At 44.1% G+C, this 25684-nt stretch overlaps 1 protein-coding gene across 1 annotated transcript in view; it reads left to right on the forward strand.

Moving 5' to 3' along the window:
- Positions 1 to 25684, forward strand: part of LOC146860857 (malignant fibrous histiocytoma-amplified sequence 1 homolog) — a 106491-nt gene that overhangs the window by 42548 nt on the left and 38259 nt on the right. The window contains exon 4 of the mRNA XM_085646384.1: positions 15177 to 15363. Within this exon, the coding sequence (XP_085502510.1) occupies positions 15177 to 15363 (187 nt within the window). The remainder of the gene's footprint in view (positions 1 to 15176; positions 15364 to 25684) is intronic.

The following is a 25684-nucleotide window of genomic DNA, read 5'->3' on the forward strand; positions in this document are numbered from 1 at the left end:
TGACAGCGGGTACCCCTGCCTGGTACCTCTACGTATTGGTATGGCATCGGAGATGTATGGCCCCAGCCGCACCCGAACTGTGAGATTTTTGTATAAGAGGTCAACCATGTAATAGTGTGAAATCCGAGGTAACCTTGTCTATCCGGGTCAGAGATGTTCTGGTATGCTGTAGCGCCGCACCTATTTTCTCCACCGCTGCCAGGACGGAGTCCATTTTGGACGCCAGGGCTGTGGTTGTTGTCTCTGTCACCTCCTCAGCTCCCATGCGTGAGGAGTCCAGGCTACCCATGCGTGGGGTCCACTGCTGCATCTTGGCGCGCATCTGCCCCATGACAAGCTGTTGCGCCGTGGGCATTTGCTGAGAGGTACTGGCGGGGGTGTGACACGGGTGGGGATGCCATGACGAGAAGGCTGTGCAGGTGTCTGGCTGTCCCAGGGGCGTAAGCCACTGAAGGTGTGTGGCCAGGCTGGGCTGCTAATGGTGGCCGTGCCTCGCGTGGTTGCCTGGTCACGAGGGCCGCGCTGTGGCCCGCTGGTTTATGTGCAGTCACAACGTTGACAGCCTACTTGTAAGGTGGGGCGTCTAGTCTTCCAACAAGGTGGCGGCTGTCAGCGCCTCACAATGTCAGGGCCACAGGCTGCGTCGAGGAGTGTGGAGCGGGGTGTTGAGGCGCAGCTTTGCTCAACTGCAGGACCTCGTGGCCACTATAACTGTCCCCAGTGGCAGCCGGTTGCATGGGCTCCTATCTCCAAAGGCCGCTGCGACTTCTCAGATGGGAAAAGGGGCCACCCGCAGCGCCTACGCTTTCCCAGCGCCGCTGCCGCTCTCCTCCGCGGTGCTCAGGGGCCGTCAGGACGGTGTGGCCGTATATATCGTGTCAGTGTCGCCTAGGCCACAGCGTCCTCCCCCGTATAGGCCCCAGATCACTTCTCTACCTTCTGCTGGTATTAGTACTGCCTGCGTGTGTCCCATGCCCGGTGCTTAGGGGTGCTCAGCTACCAGCTCGCCTCCACTAGGCCACTGACCCAGTATTTGTGTGGCGCGTCCACCATTCCCCTACGGAGGGGTAGTTTCGCCAGGGGGCTCCCAGGGCGAGCGCTGTGCGGCCGCCTCCACCTCTTTCACTGCAGGCGCTCGTATGCTCAGTTCACGGCCCCTGCAACGAGACACCGCCCGCGCCTCCCTCCGCTGCAGACTTCGCCATGGTGTGACATTCACCAGGGGTCTCTGGGGCGGGCCGTCGCCAGCGGTGGTCGTATAGCTGACTGGCCTCCCAGCAAGTACACAGCAGCCCAAACTCGCCCCACAGGGGTCTCAGGGGCCGGGTTTGCCTCGCATTAGTCCCCCACGCTCCACAGCAGCAGGGTCCGACTCGCTCACGCGTAGGACACCGTAGAGCGGAGCCTCACTTGTTCTAGCTTGCCGATCGTGGCTGCCCCGCACACGATCCCAGGGGTCTGGCAAGAAGGCCGCTGTCTTACCACTCCTCTGCTCTCCGCCGGCCCAGGAGCCCCACTCAAGCGCGGGCGGCCGCCCCTGTCGGCAATCGCCCATGCGCGTAGGCCCCAACTGTCCTTTCCGCCACAACCACAGGCGCAGTGGGCGAGGAGGCACGATTCAGGGCTGCCTGGCCTCAATGATCCCTTTGCTGTCCGGTCCCACTGGTTGCCAGCGCGGATGGCTCACGTACAGGATAAATTTACCGGATTAAGGTGGTATATCGGTCCAAGTGCTAGAGACTCGCATCTACCATGATGGCTGGCTAGCCATACCCCGGGGCCTGTCCGAACTCTTTGCTGTGGAGAGAGCACACAGGGCCCTGTTGCCGCCGCCCCCCCTTGGCGCACAGCCACGGGCTTTCATAGGAAAAAATACAAAATTATCGCGAAGGACTGTATCCTGCGAGCGGCAAGGGAGAGTCAGAATCTTAGCTACGAAAATAGCAAAATAACCATATACCTGGACTACACCAAATGGATACAGGAACAACGTAAAATCTTTTCAAGTCAAGCGACAGTGGCAGGACTTATAACTGCAATGCATGCTACTGTATCCGCCCAAATTGAAGGTACTAGCACAAGGCAAGGCTCATTTCATTGAGGCATCAGAGGAGGTGTGAGAATGGCTGGAGATCTGCCTTCCCCCTCCCCCGCGAACAGGGAGGCCAGAGGAGGAGGTGGGGCACCCGACCCAGAAAAGGGACTCAGCGGCTCAAGAAATCAGCAGAAAATGCTGGTATGGTCCAGATGGAGGAGCAGAGAATCACTTTGGACGAGGATGGCCCTCTGCACTTAGGGACAGTGGAGGGGGTGGGCCCAGTGTACCCGGATGTCTTGACATCAATGGTGCCTGATGGAGGATGTGGTTCCGAAGACCCTACTGGATGCGGCACCCGCCGCTGATGTCATCTGAGGGGTGTCCTGCATTGAGACTCTGGACTCTTGGTTATTTTTCATAATACTACAGTGTTAATGTGGCATGCTTGACACTTTGACCTACGAGGGAGTGAATAACGGGTTGAATGCGAGCCGATTGTTGTATCTTGTGGTGTTTAATGGGGTGATCCGGCACACCCAACCGCCGACAACCATATATGCGACATATGGGGCACATTGGATAAGTACACACTTTGCCAGTACTGACAGCGACTACATAGAGAGAGGGACACATCAGGGCATCTCTTGGCCTGGATCCTACAGAGGGAACGGACCCGACAACTTGCTTGCCTACCCCGGTGGGGACATAGGTACACACCAGGGCTGACATATTGGGGGTTTTCCTGCAGCATTTACAGAAAGTGTATACCGCAGACCCAGCAGTCCAGCCAGACTGCTACATACTATTTCTATAAGGTCTTTCCCTGATGCGCTTTGCACAGTTGGGACAGAAGGAACTGGATGCCCAGCTATCAGAGGAGGAAATACGAGTGGCACTGCGGGCGCTCCCTGGGGCCAAGGCCCCCGGGGGACAGATTCCCATCCAAATTCTACCAAGCTCAATCGGCTACGATGGCACAGGCCATACTGCAATTATACAAGGAGGCATTTAAACAGGGGGTTTTACCCCACTCCCACTATGAGGGAGGGCGATATATGAATGCTTTTAAAACCCAGGGGAGACAGGTTGTGCCCAGATGCTTATCGCCTGCTAACAATGATCAACTCAGATGTTAAAATATTATTTAAATTATTAGCAACATGACTGGCCCCGCACATGCCCCACCTGATACACGATAGACAAGGACCGCCTTACCATCAAACAGGACTTTGAAGGTCACCTTTCCTTTTTCCCTTACAGGCAAATGTCTATTGCTATCCTTTGGCTGTTAAGAAATTAGAGATCCCTGTGCTAACCTTGTGGATCTAGCATTAACCTTCTTTATAGATTGCATCAAATATGCCAAAATAAACCTGTGTTTAATGTGTCCATCCTGGCATTATCTGCCCTCCGTTAGTAATGGATAGTGAGTTTCACTGTGTAGAAAATCCTTATTTTTGTTTTAGAAAAGTAATAATTTGACAATTCCTATCTGCAAATTAATTTCAGGCTACTGGTTTCCTTTGTAGGCCAATAGGAATTAGATCTAATCTCACAGTAGTGATCCAGCGCGAAGGACAACATTTACATATTCTCCTATGTTACAGATTCTTATTCACAAATTCATTCCTACGTTCATTGGTGGGGCCCATAACACCAACGCAGTCTTCATTCAAACAATCTCACTCGAATCTGTACACAGGAGAAAGTGGGTACCTTATTACATATCAGGATTAATTTGCTTATTACTTTATATACACATCCGATATACAACTTTCAGAATCCTGACTTTAACAACAAGGCACTCCACTGTTTGGTCGATGGACCAACTAGTTGGATTGGTTGATGGTGAATTAGAACCAGCTAAAACACAAATAAAGTCAAGAAGTCATTTAGTCTCTTCAGTGATTAATTTAAAGAATCACAAAAACTTGTTTTTATTATTTCAATGTTGTTTATCTACTATTAATAAATTCCTTACGTTTGCATTTAATAACTACAGCTTATAATATGAATTTTAGTTTTATTAAAGAGAAATCAAACATTTAGAAATTAGACATGAATTCAAAAAATGCAGTTAATCAATTACCAATTGGCAGACGACGATAGCTTCAGATCAAACAGGGAGTTATCCGCATTTTCAGGTAAAAACTCACTGGACAGGCTGTCTGATCCACACCAAGGGATCAAACCGTCAGGCAGAAATACAGGATGCACTGCGAATCTCTCTCCCAAACACCAACAAACCCAATGAGAACCAACAAACCTACGCCAACTCAATGCAACCCAACGCAATGCCCTGTAATGACTGATGAGGGTTTTTTTTATAGCCTTTCTGATCTTACTTCACACAAAATATGACAACTTTAGGGGCAGAGAAAATTTTCTGATTGGACAGTTCGGGGTTATCAATAGTTCATTGCACTTTTTCCCAGTGCAAACTGGTTCTTCATGGTGACTTGGCATAGGAAGGCACAACTTGTCAATGTTCCTCTGACTTTCAGGCGAGAGCAGCGAATGTATCTTTTCAAGGTAAAAAGGGTCGTATTGACAGGTCCATTCATTGTCCTTTCCGCTGTTCCCACACGATCATCTATTGTCTTGCTGTCAAGTCCCCAACATTTTGTCCTTGGCAGGGAACACAATGTCAGGAGTTCATTTCACCTTGTAATCTCCAGAGCCATCTGGGCATGCGCAGAAATCATCGCGCTCACATGGTGGCATCTGCTTCAGTAAACGCCATCTTGGGTACTGTGGCCTAGTAGGCCCGAATGTCAACTTAAGCAAAAATAGATATAACAGCAATTAAAATATAGAAATGCAGATTCTAATGTTTAAACCCACACTAATCCCAATGTATATTAGTATTTTCCTGGCTATAGCAACATTTAAAGCAATAATACTTACCATATGATAACTTGAAGCCACAATACAATCACAAAGCAATATAAACCATGCAATTTTACTTTTTTAACACACTCTAAGGTTAGTTTGCGTACCATTGTTAATCAGTTAATTATTCTGCCATGCAATTAGCAATTTAGTCCCACGTGTATTTCGCGTTTACCAAGGTGCAAAGGTTGATTAGTATAATTTCCACTCCAAACATATTATGTATATTATTTTTAGAATGATTACGTAATTAATTACATGCAAATTAGAGGAGGTATACAAAATGTTGTTTTTTACCTGCTCCATCAGTAGCATCTGCACGCATCAATAGATTTATTTGCCTACCCCGTTTGGTGGAAACGAGTGAACTTCACAAATAGGATATTGTATATCCACAAGAGAACAGCGCAGGAGGATATGCAGAACTCTGCTTCAGGCAAAGCTTTACAGGGATAATAGTTGAAACATACCTTAATCCAGTTTTCCTCATGCACATCCTGAACTGTTGTTAGGAGTTTTATTGGTATATCCTAGTACTCCAGCTTAGTTCACAGCAGGGCTTGGTTCACAACAGGGCAACCTGTCAATTTACAAATGAATGCCAGTGTGAGGAAGGGGCGGGGCTTTGGAGGGGCGGGGCTTCATACTGAGAGCTACCTAAGAGGCACTCTGCCCCTCACCAAGCCCTCCCCCACCCCTCCCAAAGAATAAAAACTAGGGGGCATATTTACAAGAAAGTGACGCATCTGTAGAGATGCATCACTTTCCCTGCGCTACAATGCAAAACCCTTGCGTCACCATGGATGTGCCGTATTTACAATACGGCGCACCATGGCGCAAGGATTGACATATGCATCAGATATTCTGACGCATCTGTTGACCCAAAAGTGACGCATTGCTAAAGTAGCTCATGAAAGTGACGCAACTCCAGCAATGCATCACAGGAGAGAGGTGAGTCCCATTTAAAAAGCCTTGCGTCATTCCTTACGCCTGGTCTGAGCAGGCATAGGGATTTTGACGCAGCGAAGGCGTAGAGTGACGCAGTGAAATGTTGTAAATTTCACTGCGTCAGTTCTACATGGCTTTTTGCGTGGGAACGTCCCCCTGCATACATTATACATGACGCAGGCATAATGTGACTCAGGACTTTACAGCGTGACGCATCGCCCTAGATGCGTCATGTTGTAAATGGGCCGCAAATTTTACGCTGCTGCTGCGTCACAAAAGTGATGCACGGCGGTGCAAAAGTGATGCAAGGGGATTGTAAATCTGCCCCAAAGGGTCATTGTGGCTGTCTGCAATGTCTCGGGGTGTTTTCACACCTCTTAATGGACATCGGCTGGTTACTGTCTCCGAAAACGAGCTGGTAATCCACTGTTTACCGTGGTTTTCAGCTCGTTTTCTCTGCCACTGTGTGATTTTGGCTCCTTACCAGGTCACTTTGAAGAGAGCCGAAATCGTGTGAGATACAGTTGTTAGCTGGCAGGTCTGGGCATGATAGGCCATGTTGAATGCACAAGATAAATCTGTAAAGACTGCATAAAGCAGTTGCTTCTTTAACCCACATGTTTATATGTTAGAAGCCAAAGCGTCATACTGTCAGATATCTTCTAGTTGGATTAAAAATATGCACATTAGAAGCTATAAAGACTATATAGATTCAATATTTTCATTACAAAAAGTAAATGTTCCGCATTTTTTAAACCTTGTAGAGCACAGACAATATATAAATGTAATTATCATTATCTAGTAACATATATTTCAGCACCATAACATAGTTGGAATCAGCATGCATCCGTACTCAGTTATATTTATAATGTGAGTTAAACAAAATAGCTAAACCACCCATGTTGTGATCTCTCAGTGTCACGTGTTTAATAAATGCCATATTATCGATCATATCAAAATGGTCTAATCACCAAGTTTCTTTAAAACAAATATTATGTGTCCACAGAAATGCTGGGCATTTATGGTAAACGGTAAGGTAATTACAAACAGCCACATTTTAGCTCAGCAAAACGATTTTGTTAATTGTAATCCTGAACAATTTGCCCTACATTACAGCCATGCAGAGCATATGCCACCACTAAAAGTCATCCTAAAGAAGTGTACCATTGCCAGGAAGCACAGTATTCATGATGTGGCGATCAGTGCCAGATTATTTAATCTTCCAAGAACGTGTTTTAATTTTAATGTCATTGATTAACCAATAACCAACCATTGGTCTAGATTTGGTGTCCATTCATTGTGACTCTGCCGGTGGAGAAAATAGCTGATGAGAGATTAAATATACTGGACTGTCACGTTCCATACAACAAAAGAAATCTACATGTTATCAGATTAAACTACAATTGACCATAAAGGTGAAAATTATACTAGCTCTTGATAGATCGCAGCATGCCTTGATGGTTTTAATATTAAATCACTCTCAGTACAAGGACCGCGGAAATATCTTCAAGAGGATACGATCAATTCTTAGGGCTTACGTGATCAAGCCTAGTGAAAATACCAGCAGATGTTAAAGAAGAGATGTCAAGAAGCTTTTGGGGAAGGTAGGCGAAACATGAAGAGTCTTGATCCAACGTTTTCTGGGCTCACACTTTATTTAGTATTTATTACTTTCGGTCTCAGTGCTCAATCATTTACACTTGGTCCTCTGATGGACCTTTCTTATTGCACTGAGGGGTGAGGATTGTTAGAGTGTCACACTTCATGCATGCATTAATAGTGCAACCAATTTGGCTGCGCAGTGTGGACCACGAATCGGTAGCCAAGCTCAAGGGTATTTTTCCCAAATTAGCAATCAAATTCAAATAGATCGCTCTTAAGTCCATGCTTTAGAAATATAGTATTGCAACAGGGAGAACAAGTCTCCTAAAGAAATTTAGCTGGCTCAATATTAAACGTACAAGAAGCTCTGTAAGTGCAATACAAGCTAGCAACATCAGTATCTGATGGTCAGAAAACAATTTTAGATTCTCTTTTCTATATATTAGCAAGCTAAATATCCCAAGCACATTCAAATGGAAAGCGATAGCTCAGTTAGTTAAAAGAGGCTCAGAAATCAAAGAGTACCATTTCAGAATAGGGGACAAGGCAAAGTGGACTGAGTAAACCGAGTCTTCGCAAATCAGAAGCTCAGTCGAAAGTCTTAAGGGGAAATGGAATAAGTGTCAGCCTAAAAAAAGCCACACATAAGACAAAGTCCACAGGGATCACTAAAGTGTAAATCTCAATAAAGATCATTCAAATTGTAGTGGAGAGTCAGGGAAAGGTCTTGGCAAAGGGTTCAAAGGGAATACTGCATGGGGCTGTAGAATGGGCTCGGCAATAGATCCACAAATAGTCAACAGAGTAAGGTTCAGCAAAGCGTCTGGAAGGGGCTCTGGGTACAGAGAGTGTACCCAAAAGATCTGAAGGGTTCTCCTGTCCAAAACAGGCTGTCAATAGGTTATGATCCATATAATCCACAGGTAACGCCCACTTAGTCGCATCATCATAGGCAGTTCATTGTCCATAGTATACGCATGTTGTGGACTGCAACAGAAGAGAAAAAATCCCACACTGTACATAGGAACGACACATCTTTCACAACTCATGTCAAAGTTGAATATTCCTTTGTTAACAATTCAGTTCTTGTGTGTTCATCGTCAAAATTCCTTTCTCAGGCTATGTATCTATTGCTGTAACAAGAAATGTATCTATTCTAAACTATCAATGCATGAGAATACCTGCAAGAATGCTGAGCTAGCAGAAAGAACAGTACAATGGCTTTATGAAAGTGCAGCAAGTAGACATACAGGTTTTTAGCGTAAATGGCAACATAAGGCAGTAAATCAATGGTGCATGTTTAATATACGTGTGCACATTTAAACATATACAAATATAACTCATTTAGTACTTTTAGTTCGCATTTCATTAGTATATAGTGAATAATCAGATTACACAATAATAAGTATGACTGAGAACTACATTTGAAAGAACATACATTTTTACATTAATGCATACATTGAATAACCTTTGTCATTGGACCTGTGCTAGGATACTACACATATAAAGATAGTTGAGAGCTATGAACGATTTCCCTAACAGTTACATTGCTAATATAGCATATGTTTATGATTCATAGATTTTTTGGTTGCAATGAAATTTATACATTGGTTTTATGTGTCAATCACTAATCAACATCAAATAATTATTTCTAGATCAGTTATATTAAAACACATCTCTAATTTAATGAAAACAGTTCTTAAGATCAACATCAGAAGTATTTCGACATTATTAAACATTCTATGTGCGAAACCATAAATTCTACAGCAATAGCTTTGTCAAATGCAAAGTGTGCACAAATCATCGTGACATAGAATCATGTGCAAGTGCATTTTCATTGCATGTCACATGTCATTCTTGTTGGACTTCTCTGATGTGTAGAGTGGGCACCTTTGCGCTGCCTCAGTCCCATGTAAGAATTGATACTGTTGCCACAGACTTTACAGTGAGAAGCTGTTTCTTAAATTTAATTGAAATGGTTTAACATTTATATGAAACAAAAGCCTGAGGTCGAGGCGAGAAACAAATTAGGAGACATAAGCTTCTGTGGGAACCATAATTGATGCTGGTATTTTTCATAATTCAGTGTACTTTCTGCTTCTTTAAGCATTTGGCAGAATGATGGTTACCTGTCAGTAAGCTCAATCCTTGTAGCCTTTTGTTATAACCTACCTCTGTACTTAGGTTTTAATAGGAATGCTGCTGACCATATAGATAGAAGACTGGTCTACACACAGGCACCCGGTTATTTAAGAGATGAGCCATTGATGATGGCATGAGAGGGCAGGTCATTTTAAAAAGTTTGTTCCTGGATCCATGTAGGGGGACCCTGATTCGGTGTGGAAACAGGAATATTAATAATATGAACAGTCTGGATTGATTGATGATATCATTTTGGGCAATTAAGTGATTATTTACAATTGAAGAACTATGGTTAAAATGTCCAAAGAATGGTATTGGTTGGTTAATCGCTTCCTTAGCAATTGTACCACAAACAATAAGATGTTTTGACTAGCATGCATCTTTGCAGAAATGGAGAGATATTCAATAAGAGTTGGAGTAATATGACAATCAGTGTCAAAAAGAGCTCGTGTTTGATATTTAGGAAAGTATATTCAATAGAAATAAACACATTATAAATCACTAGTAATGAAGTATGGGAAATATAGCCATCGTTAATGTGTTATAGACATCTGGCTACTAACATTATTTAGACTTCTAGATACCAAATCTTCAAAGAATCCATCCAATGCTCCTTCAACTTGGAAAGCACCACCAGAAACATGGAACACTTCACCTTCAAACTCCTCATCACCGCCAATTACACTCTGAGCAGTACCGCTGTCTACTGCCCTCCTGAAACATGTGCCAACTTCAGCAGCGCTGTCTTGGGCTTCATCACCTCCCTGATCCTCAACTCCAGCACCTTCATCCTCCACTGTGACCTCAACTATCACCTGGAGGACCTGACCGATCACAGCACGACCAACCTCCTTGAGGACCTGTCCAACCTCGGCTCGCCCAGTGAGTAGAAGGCCCCACACTTGCCATCAGACACCTACTGGACCCCATCTTCACCAGCTTTAGCAAAATTACAGTAGAAAAGCCCACACCAATCACCTGATCCGCATACACACTCATTAACTTCAGTATACCATTCCCACACCACAGAGACACCATCATCAAATCTTCACAACGGGACTTCAACAAGATCTCAGAAGCATCCTGTCCTATGGTATTCCTACACTACCGGCCTCGAAACAACAACAACAACCTCCCCAAATCCATCTCCAACTTCAACACCTGGATCACCGCCTGCGCAGATTCCCTGGCTCCTACCAAAGCCAACAAAGCCACGAGAACCAGACTGAAACGACGCTGATACACGGAAGAGCTCAGGATCACCAAACACCACTGCAAGGAACTTTAACGCAGATGGGACAAAGTCAGAAAGACCTTACAAATCCACCCTCAGGCACTACCATCAACAATTCAGAGCAGCGAATGCTCTGCACCCACCGACCACATCGTAGGCAGCACCAACAGCGGCAAGGAATTCTTTGCCATAGTGAAATACTTCACCTCTCTGTCAGCAAGCTCCTCCAGAGTAACCCCTTCTCAGGAACTCTGCATCCAGCTATCCCTATTCTTGAGCAACATGATCACCAGCATCTGGGAAAACTTCAAACCACAACTAAGCCTTTCCACCGTTGCAGCACGCCTGACCACCTGGCCCACCATCACCACTCAAGAAACTGCAACAAACACGCAGTCCATATACATCGGAGAACTCTCGGACTCCCGCGTTCATGTCTTTATCAATGGACTGGACAATATGAATGCAGCCCTCACTCTGATCTTGAATGACTCAGTCATCACAACCACCTACCTTGATGCCTGAAATAATGCACAGTACTCCCACTCCTCAAGAAACTACCAGCTCATGTACCTGCTACCCTATCTGACAAAAGTAATGGAAAAGTTGATAAACAAACACCTAGCCACCCTCCTCAATGACACTCACCTCCTCAACACTCCTCAATCCGGATTTAGTCCCAGCCACAGTATAGAGACTGCCCTCATGACCACCATGGACAGCATCAAGTTGATCATGGTCAGAGGTTCAGAACTGTCTCCCACTCCATCCTTATCCAGCAACCGCAGGAGTCGAGCATCGAAGGTTCTGGACTTTGCTGGATTTGTTCCTTCTTGACAAGTCACACCCAGCCGGTCAACCGTGATCCCTTCAACTTAGATGCTGCCTCCCTCAGCTCCAGAGTTCCACAGGGATTCTTCAGCCCACTCTAATCAACGCCTACATGACCCCACTCGCCAGCATTATCCGAGCCCATGTAATCAATATCATATTCTATGCTGACGACACCCAGCTCGTACTCTCCCACTCTGACAAGACGGCAAACACCCGACAAATTTCTCCACCTCCATGACCAAAGTCGACGGAATGATGAAAACCAGCTACCTCAACACAGCCAAGTGGAAGTAGTAATGTTAAGCAAAGACACTTTGATCTGGGACTCCACCTAGTGGCCTGCCGAAGTCACACCTTTTCCCCATCCTGCAACCCAGGCAGCGAACCTTGCAATAGTAATCAACAGCCAACTGACCATGACTGGCCTAGTAAGCATAGTCCATCTCCTGCTTCCATGGACTGAAGATGCTCAATAAGATCTTCAAATGGCTCCTCACCAACACTCGCAGGACTGTCACCTAAGACCTCATCACCAGCAAGCTGAACTACGGCAATATACTCAATGCTGGAATTAACATTCAACTGACCAGAAGACTCCAGACCATCAAAACTCAGTCTGAATCTCAACCTCCCCATAATCACATCACCACTAAACTCAAAGAGCTCCACTGACTCCCAATCCACAAACAAGTGCTTTTCACACTCCTCACTCACACATACAAAGCCTAACACACCATTAGATCCAAGTACGCTAACAACTGCATAAAATTCTGCAAATCGAACCACCACCTCCGCTCAGCCAGACTCCTGCTCATGCTCGCACATACCCCTACATACGCATAACCAGATCTGGCAGCCGTGCCTTCTTCTTCCCCTGCCCATCAAAGCCTCCTCCTCAAGTCCTGGAACTCTCCAAGAAATTGATATCCTGGTGAAGCACCTAGCGACGACCCTGGCTTGTCCCAAATAGCTCCTGCTTCAGCACCAGGAAACCCTCCTGGGTGAGTTCTGCAATATACAAATAACTACAACATGGCATAAGATAGCATAACATACCATAGGGTGAGTTGTACATTATACAATCAACCATAGCAGAGCATACCATAACATAGCATAAACCATACCCATAGTGAAAATGTGAGGAAACATATACAGCAGAATCAAATCTTAAGCAACAATTAGGAGAGTCTACTATTTACCAAATTATTTGATAAACAAATCATTAGCCTCTATTTTGATACATTATGATCAGAATAGTTAACAATTCAGCGAGTAATAACTCAGTATTTAGAGTCCACACATTGTTTAGGGTGGATAGATGTGTCAGGTCAGTAAGTTGCTGATTTATAGCAACGTGGGCATATATAACAATGCAACCCTTGTCAGACAGCATTGTCGCCAAACTTTTTTCTAGTAAATTATCTGAATTAGTGCATTTCTTTTTTTATGCTGATGGAAACAGTCACAGGAACAGTAGCTAGCCGAGACTAACAGGGGACTACATAATAGCACTTATGGGATCCTTAAAAATGATGATACGATGCGTTAAATGATTGCATCGAAGAAAGAGGTGTTGAATAGCTTTGCTTGTTGGCCCGTCCGCAGCTCGCTTAGCGAGCTTCACAACATGAGTCCGGCAGTGAGCAGGGGTAAGGTGGTAGGTGCCCAATCCAGGCAATGGGTGGGTAAGTGCCCCTTCAACACAGGCATCATCTCTTCCAACTCTCTCCACATTCTCTCATGAAACATCTGTGTGAAAAAAGAGAGGTGAGCTTCTGAAGAGTCTAGGGCCTGGAAATACAAAGCTCTGCGTCAGCTGAGGTGATCAAATAGGCACCTGGGAGTCAAGCGGTCAGTCAATCCAGGCGGTACGTTGGTTGGTTCCCCTTCGATAAAGGCACACCTCTAGCTCCCCTATTTGACATTCTGCTCGCTTTCTGTCTGTCTTCACCATGTAGAGCCAGTGTGAAGAAAACAGCAGTGGCTTATAATGTGGCATGTGCATGGCAGTAGGAAACACAGTAGCCCTCGAGTTGTTCTCTAGTTGTGACAACAAAACCACCTACCTGGGACCCTTAATCAAGTTATGGCAATTGAGTTTTGACAGCTCCTCTTTGGCCGTGATGCCCTGAGGATTTGTGGTATATACAGGGTTCATTTCTGAGATACATCCGACAATATCATTATTCATTAATGGATAGGGGAAGATTATTCCTAGAATGGTGGGTTGATCATTTGGATGAGTGATATATATGCTAAGATATTCTTGTTATATATCACATCCTAGCATTTTAACTTTGGGTTTCTAAAGCTAAAAGGGTCAGTAAGAAATAGTCTTACTTAACATGCTGGAAGATCTGTGTGAGTGTTGCAGGGCACAGGGACTTTACAAACACAAGAAAGGGTGGTCATTAATGAGACCCACAAGCATTCAGAACAAAAACCTAAACATAAGTAGCTCCATGTTAGTATGTATCATGGATGTCATTCAGCGCACCGGAAATCTATGTCAGTGTGCATGAGTTTGCCACAGTTATTTGCCTTCTTTGAGCCCTTTTATTGCTGAATTCATACGTATACACATTTATTCAAATACTTTTGTGTTTTTTTCTTAACCCCAGTCAAAGCTATTGCATCTCAATTTAATTATGGGACACCTCTAACCAGTGGAGAAGTGTAGCTCACTGGTTAGAGGAGGCATACCCTGAAGCAGAGGTCAGACCCGGGACCAGGGTTCGATTCCCGACGCGGCAGGGTCTGGAGCCCAATTGTCCATGGACTCGATAATTCTCGCTTCGGTGCCTACTCTAAGCACGAGTTCACACTATGCAGCTCTGGGCAACAAGCTTGCTTAATCTCCACAACGGCCCCCTGTGGTGGGATGCATGGCTTTCACCTTGGGGATGCCCAGTACCGGTTATCTCACAGGGAAAAACCAGGACGGGTTCTCAATGCAAGTGCTGAGATGCCCAAGGGTAATTTGAGCGCTATATAAGACCGCACATACATACATACATACCCCAGAGATTAGAGGTTTTGGAAACTGATTTCAAGAAAACTGTGATACATTAGGGACACTGCCCGATTTACCATATGGATTCACGTCTGAACAACTGTAGGAAGCTCCTTTGGCCAATGGAATTTTTCTCTTTTATGTATTCTCACCATTTTTAATTTGTTAGCATTTCAATTGCAATTTGTAGTGTTTATATCCACTCCTGAGAAATTTGGCAGCTAATAAGCAATAAAGTAAACTCCCATAAAAGAGGTCCTTTATTATAGCATTCATTAAAATAGATATTAATGTTAACTAATATCAGTGTGTTTTCATTAATTCTGAAATACAGCCCAGTGGGGTCATTGGTATTCTTTGCCTGAGCACTACTGCTGTGATCGCTTAGTTTGATGCAGTGGATCAGAATGCTTGTACCCACAGCCTTTTACTTAAATTTCTAATCGCCATTCACTCCCTTATGCTCATTCTAGGTTTTGGACCTGCTACCCTTGGACTGCACAGACTACCAGGATATAGAAAGACTTCAAAGTGTGATGCTTCAACTTGTAAAAGATGAAGACCTTTTCCCGAATGTCGTCAAAGTGCTACCTCTGATCTACCGAAAAGTAGAAACTGCTGTCGTCAAAGTCGCAGAAAGTGATGATACCGCTGCTCATGGTAAGCATGGGCTGCGTTTATTGATGAGTGATTTCACCCAAATGCCATTTCTTTAATACTTCAAGATCTTAGATTTTTTGTTATGATTCAGGTGGACCAACTGTGTTCACCTACATTATTTTTAATTCCAGCTAGATCCATCCCTCCTTTATCCATGTGCATTTTGTATGATTCTTCGACTCTTGATGACATGGCCTTTGCTTGATATAGGGTTGTGGCTAGGATGAATAGATGATATCCAAACAAAAGTCTTCAGGATCACCTCTTTTTATATTGAAAGGTATCGATGTTATCATCAACCTGATTGCTCTATCTGGGTCCCTTAATTTTCTCCATAAAACGTAGCTGGTTGCAGCTGGTCTATTGACACCTAGAGAGTAGGTACCCAGTCTTATCTTACTGATAGTACCTTATTCAGTTTTACTAGTAGCGAGCCCAGATAGATACTTCCTACTTTCCACGACCTAATTGGTAGAGTTGATCTATCGTTTAAACCCTCCCTTTTCCAAAGGCCCAAAAGGAAAATGTGCACATCCTTCTTATGTCACACAACAGCTGTTATGTTACCAAATATAGGGTATGAGAAAACATAGAAGTGTTGATGTTTGACAGACTATATTATAGAGTTCATACTGTGAGCCCAGCGACAGTTTGGCTCTTAGAAGTGCATTTGTTTTAAGAAAACAATTGAGATAACACAGCTGAAAGTAAATTCCTAATATATTATTTTAAAAAAAGCAGTGTGTGCTCGATTGCTGTAGCAAACACAAATAGTTTTGGCGATGGACACACAGTGTTCTGTTCATTTGTGTTTAAGTATTCATTGCTGAGCACAGGTACATGGATTGCAAGTTATTTTTCGTTGCATGTATTTCAGTTCCTCCTTGTCCCTTGTGGACTGCCCAACCTTCCCCCTCACTTGCAGGGTCTGGACTGCCTTCCATGGCTTCCCTGCATCACTGCTTTCTTCCACACAGACCTTTCCCATTCTACCACCTCCACACCTTCACATCTTCTCCTAAGGCATCCAGCCTGGGTGTCCAGGTAAAGAGTGAAAGGCTAACAACATATCCCTATGGCATCTCACCTGTTTGGGTGTTTAGGCCTCCTAGGGCCAGGTAAGGCAGAGTACCAGGGCCACCTCGGACCAAAAAACTGTCATATGTAAATCAGCCTTGGTCCTAATAGACTAGGCAGAGTCCATCCCTTGAATTGCCATGCCGGATCCCCTCAGAATGACAATACAAGCAAACCCAGAACAGCTGAAGCATATTTGGTCCTCCTAAGTTGGGTGCAGCACACTGAGTACAGAGGCCACAGATGGCAAGTTTCTGCCTTGAGTGGTATAGTGGGCAAAAACTGATAAACTGAAATGGAGTCCAAACAATCGATCGCCAGTGACAGATTAATTGAAGCATTCCTTCCTTCACCATGTCGTTTGTTCTAGCAGACGCCTAGGTGTGGTCGAAATGGCCAGGCATGGGTAGGGTGCCCTTTGCCATAGAACTCAAGCTTTACCTTGATGATGAGACCTAAGTAGGTCGGAACTGGTCCTGAGTTTTACTATTGGAGCAGGATGAAGACTGGTTTGCATATGGCTGGTGTCTGTTTAGAGTGGAATGGGGGAGAAATTGCGCCCGAGTGATCATGCGTGTCTGAGATTAAGTCAAGCATTCCTTCCATCACCTTTTGTATGTAACTGGAATTGCAACAATAGGTTTGTTCATCATGCTGGTTATGTCCTTGAGGCTGCATGCAATGTGGGCATGATGCTTATATAGAAGCTTATGAAGTGTTCACCCTTGCAGCCCCACAGTGTGTGTAGTGAGTCAGGGCTGACCCTTGTACATGGAAGTGGATCAACAGGTATGCTTGGGATGAAGGTTTACTTTGTTTTAGCCGAAAGGTTAGGTCGGCAGTGGGGCGAGTTTAAGCCAATGAAATTGTGCTGCTCTGTTTTTTCTGCTCTGGCAAATCTAGAAGGCCTGGGCTGATCACATGTGTTCCAGCAGGTGACGGTATTTGCTATAATTCTTATGTTATGTTATGTTAATTTATTTTTATAATGCGCACAGCTACCCAAAAAGGGTTTCCCAGCGCAAGCCTAGAAGGAGACTCTGAAAAGGTAAAAATCATTGATTGAACAGCCAAGTTTTTAGTTGTTTATTAAAATTAGAATACAATGTTTCTTTGCGCAACAAAGAGGGAAGAGAGTTCCACAAAAGTGGACCGAGGTAGGAAAAAGAGCGACCACCCATTCTCACAAGTTTGATCCTAGGAATCTCAAATTTTTCTTGAGTAGAAGAACGTAGCAAACGAGAGGGTTGATAGGGGCGTACCAAGTTTTGCAGGTATTTAGGTGCAGTGACGTTCTTGATTTTAAACATAAAGCTCAGGGCTTTGAATTTTGTTCGATTTTCCACCCTGAGCCAGTGCAGATCTCTCAAGGCATTAGAGGCAGAGGACATTCTTGGAATTCTGTAGAGCAATCTCGCTGCAGAATTCTGCACCACCTGAAGCTTACACAACACATCCCTGTTAGCACCCAAGAAGAGGATATTTCCATAATCCAGTCGAGATGTTTCAAGTGCCTGGACTACAGTCCTTTGGGTAGCAGCAGGGAGCATCCGAATGATTTTTTTTAACCATTTGAGGATGGTAAAACAGGTGGCTGCAGTTTTTACTGCATGTTGTTTCATAGACATTATTGTCAATGATGAAACTCAGATTGTGGACCTGAGTGGAGGGCAAGGGTAGAGGCCCCATTTCATCAGGCCAATGTTGTGGGCCCCAAAGATCTGTATTTTTTCCAAGAATGAGAACTTCCGTTTTTTCCCCATTGAGCTTGAGCAAATTAGATTGCATCCAAGATGCAATATTACGCAAGTCCAATTGCAGGGTAGAAGGACCAGATATCTTTTCCGCCGATAAGGAAAAAATTATCTGAGTATCATCGGCATAAGAAAAGAGCGACAGCCCTGCTTCTTCTGCAATCACTGCCAAAGGTTGTACGTAGATGTTGAAGAGAAGAGGACTTAGAATTGATCCTTGTGGTACCCCATACGGAGAAGAATAGACCTTTGAGGAAGCCCAGGTATCTGAGACTGAGTCTTCTGCTGGAGCTGGTCGACTGGGGTGACTACAGATGACAGATAGATCTGATGGTAGCTGCTTCAAAGGGCCCCTATACAGGGTGATGGTTTCAGTACTCAATGTTGTAAGGTTACAGTGGTTGGGAGTTCATGTAGCACATATATTTCAATCAGCATATAACTCTTTAGTTCAGTGAGTCCACAGGTGTAGAGGGGAAGCATTTCTGTTCAGAATCCCTCCCTCTACTCATTGATGCTGTTATGGGTCACCAGCTGAGTAGACGAGGACTCTGGTTGAGGGACAGAAGGATTGAGAGGGGAGGGCCAAATGGAACGTTGGGAGTGTGTGATGTTGGCAACAGGATGCGCAAATGATCATGGATTGGATAATGGATTATGTGATGAACTAAAAGACAGAATGATCATAAAAAGTCAAATGTAGTTTGATACATTATTCCGGTTTCTATGTGCTCTCGGTACAGTACTGCCAACATGTACACTTTGGCACCTCATAGAAGACTTTTCTTGTACCAAAGACAATTTCTCATTTTCCCAGTTAGCCAATTATCCCTCTTCACAAGTCTACCAATTCTGCCTAATGTAGTGTGAGGAAGGTGGTTTATTATATGATGTGGTAAAGCATTTAGAAATACCAAAACAGCAGGATAAGAAGAAAATGCAACACAATAAAAATCACACTCCAGTTGATAAAAATAGAGTGTATTTTCATTGTTAAATATGCACCTCAACGACCACAATCTACCAGAGAATTCAGGAGATTTGAATTTTTAAAGTCATAATAAAGCACACATTTTCACGCATTAAATAATTTTAATCTACTGCAACTCACGGTTTAGGGTTAGCCACATCAAGTAATTTGAAAATGACTATAAGGGCACCCTTATGGCAACCAAATCTGTGAGGGAACCAGTCGCTGGGACCAACAAGCATGTCAAAGCAGTGTCCAGTCCAGCTTCGGGATTTATGAGCTAACCTCCATAAGCTTTTATGGAGTGGTCCTGATGCTAGGAGTACAGAGTGCAGACGATGCTCAAGGATGTTGAGCTGGTGATAGGAGTCTTTTTGGGGCCACTCTTTGGTCCATGAACTTGGCGACTTTGGCCACTGGGGTCAATGTCCCTCGAAGTCCGGGTGAAGCCTAGCCAAAAGCCAGTTGCTACTGGTTTCCAGGTACAGTGAAACTAGTGGTTCCCTTTAACTGCTGGTAACTTCCTTGCTTGGTAACCAAATGGCACTCCACCGACTCTCCAGGGCCCATTAGACTCAATGCAGCTTTTGAGGGTTGACAGTCATTCCACCAGGCTGCACTTCGGCAGTCAGTGGAGGTCAGACCTCCTTGGCAACCAACTCACAGAGGCAGGCTTCTTCAGATTTTGTGGCACTGTAACAGAAAGTCCCCCAATGGGCTCTTGGAATTGCCTTCTCTGTCTGGGGTTTGGGGACGGCTTTTGCCTATGCAGGGCACCACAGACACAGTCACCTGTTTACTAGCCCCAGGATTGCAGGTGCAGTCCAGTCTTTGGTGCAGCCTATCTTTGCTCGGTCCAGCGAACAGCAGGGCAGTCCTCTCTCCATGATCTGAGGCATGCATGCCGGTGGTTCCACTAATATGCTCAGTTCTTGCCTTTGGAGGATGTGGTGACTTCTAGCCAATGGGCTACCAGGTCCCCTCCATCTAGTGACAACTTCCTGTGAAGTTTGGCACTGTTCTGCCCACTCCCAACATGGCAGAACCTTTCTCTTGGTGTGTGGCGCTCCCTAGCCCATCCTTGAGGTGTGGCTACCTGCCCATGAAAAAACGGTTTGGCAGCGGCTTCCTTCTCTCTGTTTACAATGCCAGTCTGTCTGCAGAAACAAAAGAGCAGCCCTTCTTGTGTGTGACTACTATTTGCCCTTCAAACGTGGTTTCACCTTTTGGCCTCACATCTTGTTTGGCCATCGTGCCAGGAGAAGGTTACATCACTTCTAACAGCGGTCCCTTTGTGTTCTTTTTCCAGAGTCTTTTACACCTCTCTCCAGGAAGGCAGAATGCTGTCTCGAAGCAACCTTAAACGGTCACTGGAAAATGTTGGGTAACAAAGAGGCAACTTTGGAAAGTTCCCATTTGTGAAAAAGTTACATTTATTCGACTTGAACATCAGGTGTGTTAAATGCAACAATTGTTTTGATACTTCAAATAATCATGTTGATTAATCTCATTCAGAAGCTAGCACTGCTGAGTTGTTTACATCTAACTCTGTACTTGGCAATAAGGCTACCATCCTCTCCACAGTATAAAGAACGATGTGGGTTTTTTACTCTCAGGACATTTAAAGTTAGGAAACACATGTCCAACTTTTCAATATAAAGCACCTTGCCATTTGGCCTGCCTTAGTGGTGACTTATAAATATTAAAAAATAATGTTTGGGTTTTGCCTCAACTTAAATGGCAAATTGGTGTTAGCACTTTAAAAAATGCTCTGCCAGTTAGTAATGACAGGCTGGGAATCATGCTTTGCTTGGTCACACTTGTGGTGGCATAATAATAGAATAATAGCAGCAGTCCACAAGGGACACTTTAACTTGCAGACCCTGGGTACCCCTAGTAGCATATACCAAGGACTTATCAGTGAGTTAATTTATTTCAATTGTGGGTGAGCCAATTACGCATATACCATTAGAGGGTCAGAGCACTGGCACGGAGGCCTCTTTGGCAGGACTCAGTTCACTTACCGAGTCGGTAATCCAGCAGCATCAGTCTAAATACTTGGGGATGTTCATGCAAAAAGAGGCATTTGTTTACAGGCAGCATGCAAGACTTTTGTTTTTTAAAATCTCAGCTGCAGCTCAGATTTTAAGTCCTATAACGGGCTTTACTTTTGTAAACCAATACATACATGATGACACTCAAGCAAGCTTAATCTTGCATATATTGATACAACCCTGTTATTCACTGTAAGTCTGAATGCTCAGTAAGTATTCCCATCTGCTGATGTTTACTTCTATTTAAAACACTCAGAATTAACAAAGAGGAGTATTGTATGTCTGCAACACAGCCCGACACCTTGCATCTCTGGGAGTAGTGCCTGTGAGAAGAGCTGATCTAAAATAAATGCACCCTTCAGACCCAAACAACCCACTTGAGTGGCCATGATGCCAGAGCTTCGCGCCCTTATTCGTGCCAGAACTCTGTCAAACACTGAATTTACATATCAAACAGAGGCTGCACAACTGAGAAGAATGACATACATCAAATGTACCGAAACAAGATTCAGGAAGTAGGCTCTGGCATCATGTTTATTAGCAGGTCAACCATTTTTCTACTATCATTGACCGACTTGGTTCGTCTGATTAGCACTATTTAAAGATCTAACCCATTTATAAAGGAACTTAAGGTACCAGGCTTGTGTATCTTTAAACCCCATTTAATACAGTTCTGGGGTCAGCTTGTGAATAGAGGATTACGTTTGGCCCATTACAGTTAAACCATCATGAACGGACACCTGATGAAGACTTAGCCGAAACGCGTTGTGTGAAGAAAATCATCGTCATTAGGGTTCTGTCTTGTTCTGTGTGAAGAAAATCATTGTCATTAGGGTTCTGTCTTGTTCTATGTACATATATACTTTTGGTCATGTTACATGTCAGATTATGTATATCATTGTGTGTATTATTTAAATAATATAGTTATTTTAGAAATTATCATTTTCCATGTATCAAATAAGAGTTACTAGGAATATTTATTGATTCATAATAACTACTACAAACAAAAAAATGTATTAAATAAAAAAAATATATTTTGTCTATAAAAATTGTTAGCTTCTTTTTCACCTATATATATATTTTCATTTATACACCACTGGGATATTATCTAAAGCTAATATATAATTTTCTGCACACTCCTTTTTATTATCCTTGCCCTCCTTTTTACCCTTACATGATGCCAGTGGATACCTGACACATACTGCTGTACTCCATCAGGAGTTTCAGAACTCAACTGCCAATGCAAGAATGCACATATTAGGGGGAAATGAGACCCCACATACAAACACACCCCACTAAGGTACGTCCTTGTATAATGACCATGTCAAAGTGTTCCAGAGATGTGAAAATTGGCATGCCAACAATGCTGATCCCCGGTGAAATCCATACCTGGATCACTATCCGATAAGGACATCACCCTGAAATGACATCATGGGGCAGCACGAGTTGATACAAAGGGAGGACTACATTTCATGCGGTGGATATGCATATTCTTCAAGGGGAGGATAACCTTTTAGTCGAGATATTGTCCAGATCTAAGAGAACAGTACAGTTCCCTCCGATGCTGAAGGGTATGTTGTAGTCAGTTGTTGACACCTTCAAAGAACCAGTCCAGGCAAGAGTGGTAACTCCCCATGTGGAGACAAAATATATGCCCTTCCCCAGCAACCAACCCTACATCAGGGGTCGGGTACCTCTCAATTGCCTTGTAGCACATACTGCAATGATAATGCTCAAGCCACAGATGATTCTTGTCCGCCCAAGAAGGAGAGCAAGAAGCTTGATGCTTAGTAGAACCACCACCCGCAGGAGGATAGCTTTCTCTGTAGGCCTCGTCTCTAGGTATGATTGTGCACAATAGGACGAGATGCAGGAGTCAGTGAATCATTTTACCGAACAGTTCAGGACGAGAGGGGAAGAGCTAGTGGCAGAGCACAAGACCATCTGTAATGCCACCAGATGCCGTGGACACCACTTCCAGATGGGTAACAACATTGTCATTATCAGACACGACATGTGGCTTCACAATTCAGGTTTTAACACAAAGTCCAACAGCATCTTCTCAACATGCCTTTCACCGGTGAACATCTCTTCGGGACACAAGTGTTCCAGATGCTGAAAAAAATCAGGAAGAAGGTAAATACGGCTAAAGCCATGGGTGCCCTTCAGACTCCATCTCCTTGGGGCTCTTTTCTGAAACACCAGTATAGGGCACAGACTAAAACCACCACCCTTGGCCTGCCCACCTCCTACCAGACACAGCAGCAGTTTTACCATCAGCAGGAACAGAGAGGTTAGACCAGGAGTGCCTTCAGGGGTAACAAACACAGAGGCAGGCGTAAAAGATTTATTGATAAGGGAGCCCCCACCTCTAAACACTGACTCCGTCAGCCTCCCCACTGATTACATAACACATGTTGGGGGCAGACTACATTATTTCATACCTTGTTAGGAGGAAATCCCATCAGACAAGTGGGTCTTAGCAGTGGTTCACCATGGCTACTACCTAGAACTTTTCACACCCCTCCCAACATCTCACCCCACAAACACACCCTCAGCAGAAAAGGTCTCAGCTATATAAAATTGGGTTATTGGTTGAGTGGGGTGGAAGCCCTACTTAGCCAACAAACCTTGTTAGAGTGAAACACCAATGTCACTAATTTAACCTGGACTTAACCCTCTGGTAGCTTGGCACAAAAGCGATCAGGCTTAACTTAGAAGCAATGTGTTAATTATTTATGTAGCACACAAACAGTAATAAAGAGAAAAAACAACACAAGAAAAATCCCAAACCAATTTACAAACACAGAGTGCATTTAATACATAATATGATGCCAGAATGACAAAAAACCCAGTTAGTAGAACTGGAGTTATTCAGTTTGAAAGTTTCAAGGTAAAATAATACCTAAAATCACAAAGGGCCACTCCCGGTCATCTGGTCATGTGTTGTCATACATTGGTAAAACTGTGCGTTTGTCACAAAACATAAATGTCAGGATTGTGCCAGACTGATTCCATGCACAGCTTCATGATATGTTAGCCTGTCTCCCTTCTGGCCCACAGTGCTCCATATGGACCCCTAACCATACAGGGCACCAAATGTGTGTGCAACCTCAGAACATGACAACCCAGATCCCCCAAGGAAATCATGGTAACAGATCTAGAACCCTTTCGCTTGTCTTCTCATGCATACCCAAAAAGATACATAAGAAATACTCAGCAAGGTGTTCAATATTCATTGAAGCATTGTAATTCTTGTATAAAACATGTGTGCTGCAATAATCAATAGAATGAAACAGATTAGATTAATTGGCGTTACAAGAATAGTGAAAAAGATTAACATTTTCACCATTGTGCTAGGACAGTGTATGTAAGCATGCATACAACTACTGTGTATAATGTACTCCTATCTAGCACTTCCTAACCTGGTCCGGCCTAGGGTGGGTGATCTGCCAAATCGCTGCCAGGGTGTTCTAACTAGCTATCCTGGCTGATGAGGGGTGAAACCCCGAAACTGGTCCTAGGATGCTTGATTCCAGTCCAGGTGAGACCTGTCCTGGCAGTTCGGTCTGGACTGTTCCCCTTGGGCGCAGGGTCAAGACTGATTTGCAAATGGCTGGGTTCAAACAGGAATGGCATGGGGAGCAAAAAAAAGATGGATTTAGGCCCAGATCTCTGTACTGGGGTGGATGTATGACATTGTTCTGCATTCTTTTCATCAATTCTTCTTTTGCATATATTTTAATAGGGCTGCAGATGGGACGCAGGCGGGATGGAAATGTGAGCAGTGTCAGTGGTGAGGAGGTGTGGGAGTTTGAAGATAATCTATTTGCAGCTTTAGCACCCTAGTACTCCAAAGACCACACGGACAGCAGATGCTTCATCCACAGACAGGAAAGAAAATGGAAGAAAAACAGAACCCAGACAAACTCTGCTTTCCTTCCTATCTGCGGATAGAGCATTTGTTGTCAGTGAGGTCTTTGGAGTAACGGAATGTTTGAGTTGGAGTATGGATATTGGCAGGGTTCTCCAAACATGTATTAACCCTTTTTAGAAGGGTATTAATATCAGATGTGAAGGAGTGATGGTGAGAAATGAGTTCAAGCCTTAGCTTGTTGACAGAGAAGTTGTTGAAGGATATGAAGGTTGGTTGCTCTCTTTTGGGTTGAGCTTAGTGTTTTGGTCAGAAACTGAGCAGGAGGATGAAGATAGTCACATGGTCAGTCCAGTCTTGGGGATGTTTGCATTGAATGGTTGGTGATATTGAAAAGACAAAGTTGAGCATTTGATTTTTTGAATGTTTTTGTTTGGTCACATTCTCTATCATGGTATGTCTGTTAGGTTAAGGAGGTTTTCTTTTCCATTCTTCACTTGTCAGGGAGGTTGTTACAGTGAAGGGTGGTGTGTGTGTGTGTGTGTGTGTGCTGAATAGATGAGGTGGTAAGGAGGTCTGAAAATTCATCTAT

This window comes from Triturus cristatus, chromosome 3_1, assembly GCF_964204655.1.
Source record: "Triturus cristatus chromosome 3_1, aTriCri1.1, whole genome shotgun sequence".
Lineage (NCBI taxonomy): Eukaryota > Metazoa > Chordata > Amphibia > Caudata > Salamandridae > Triturus > Triturus cristatus.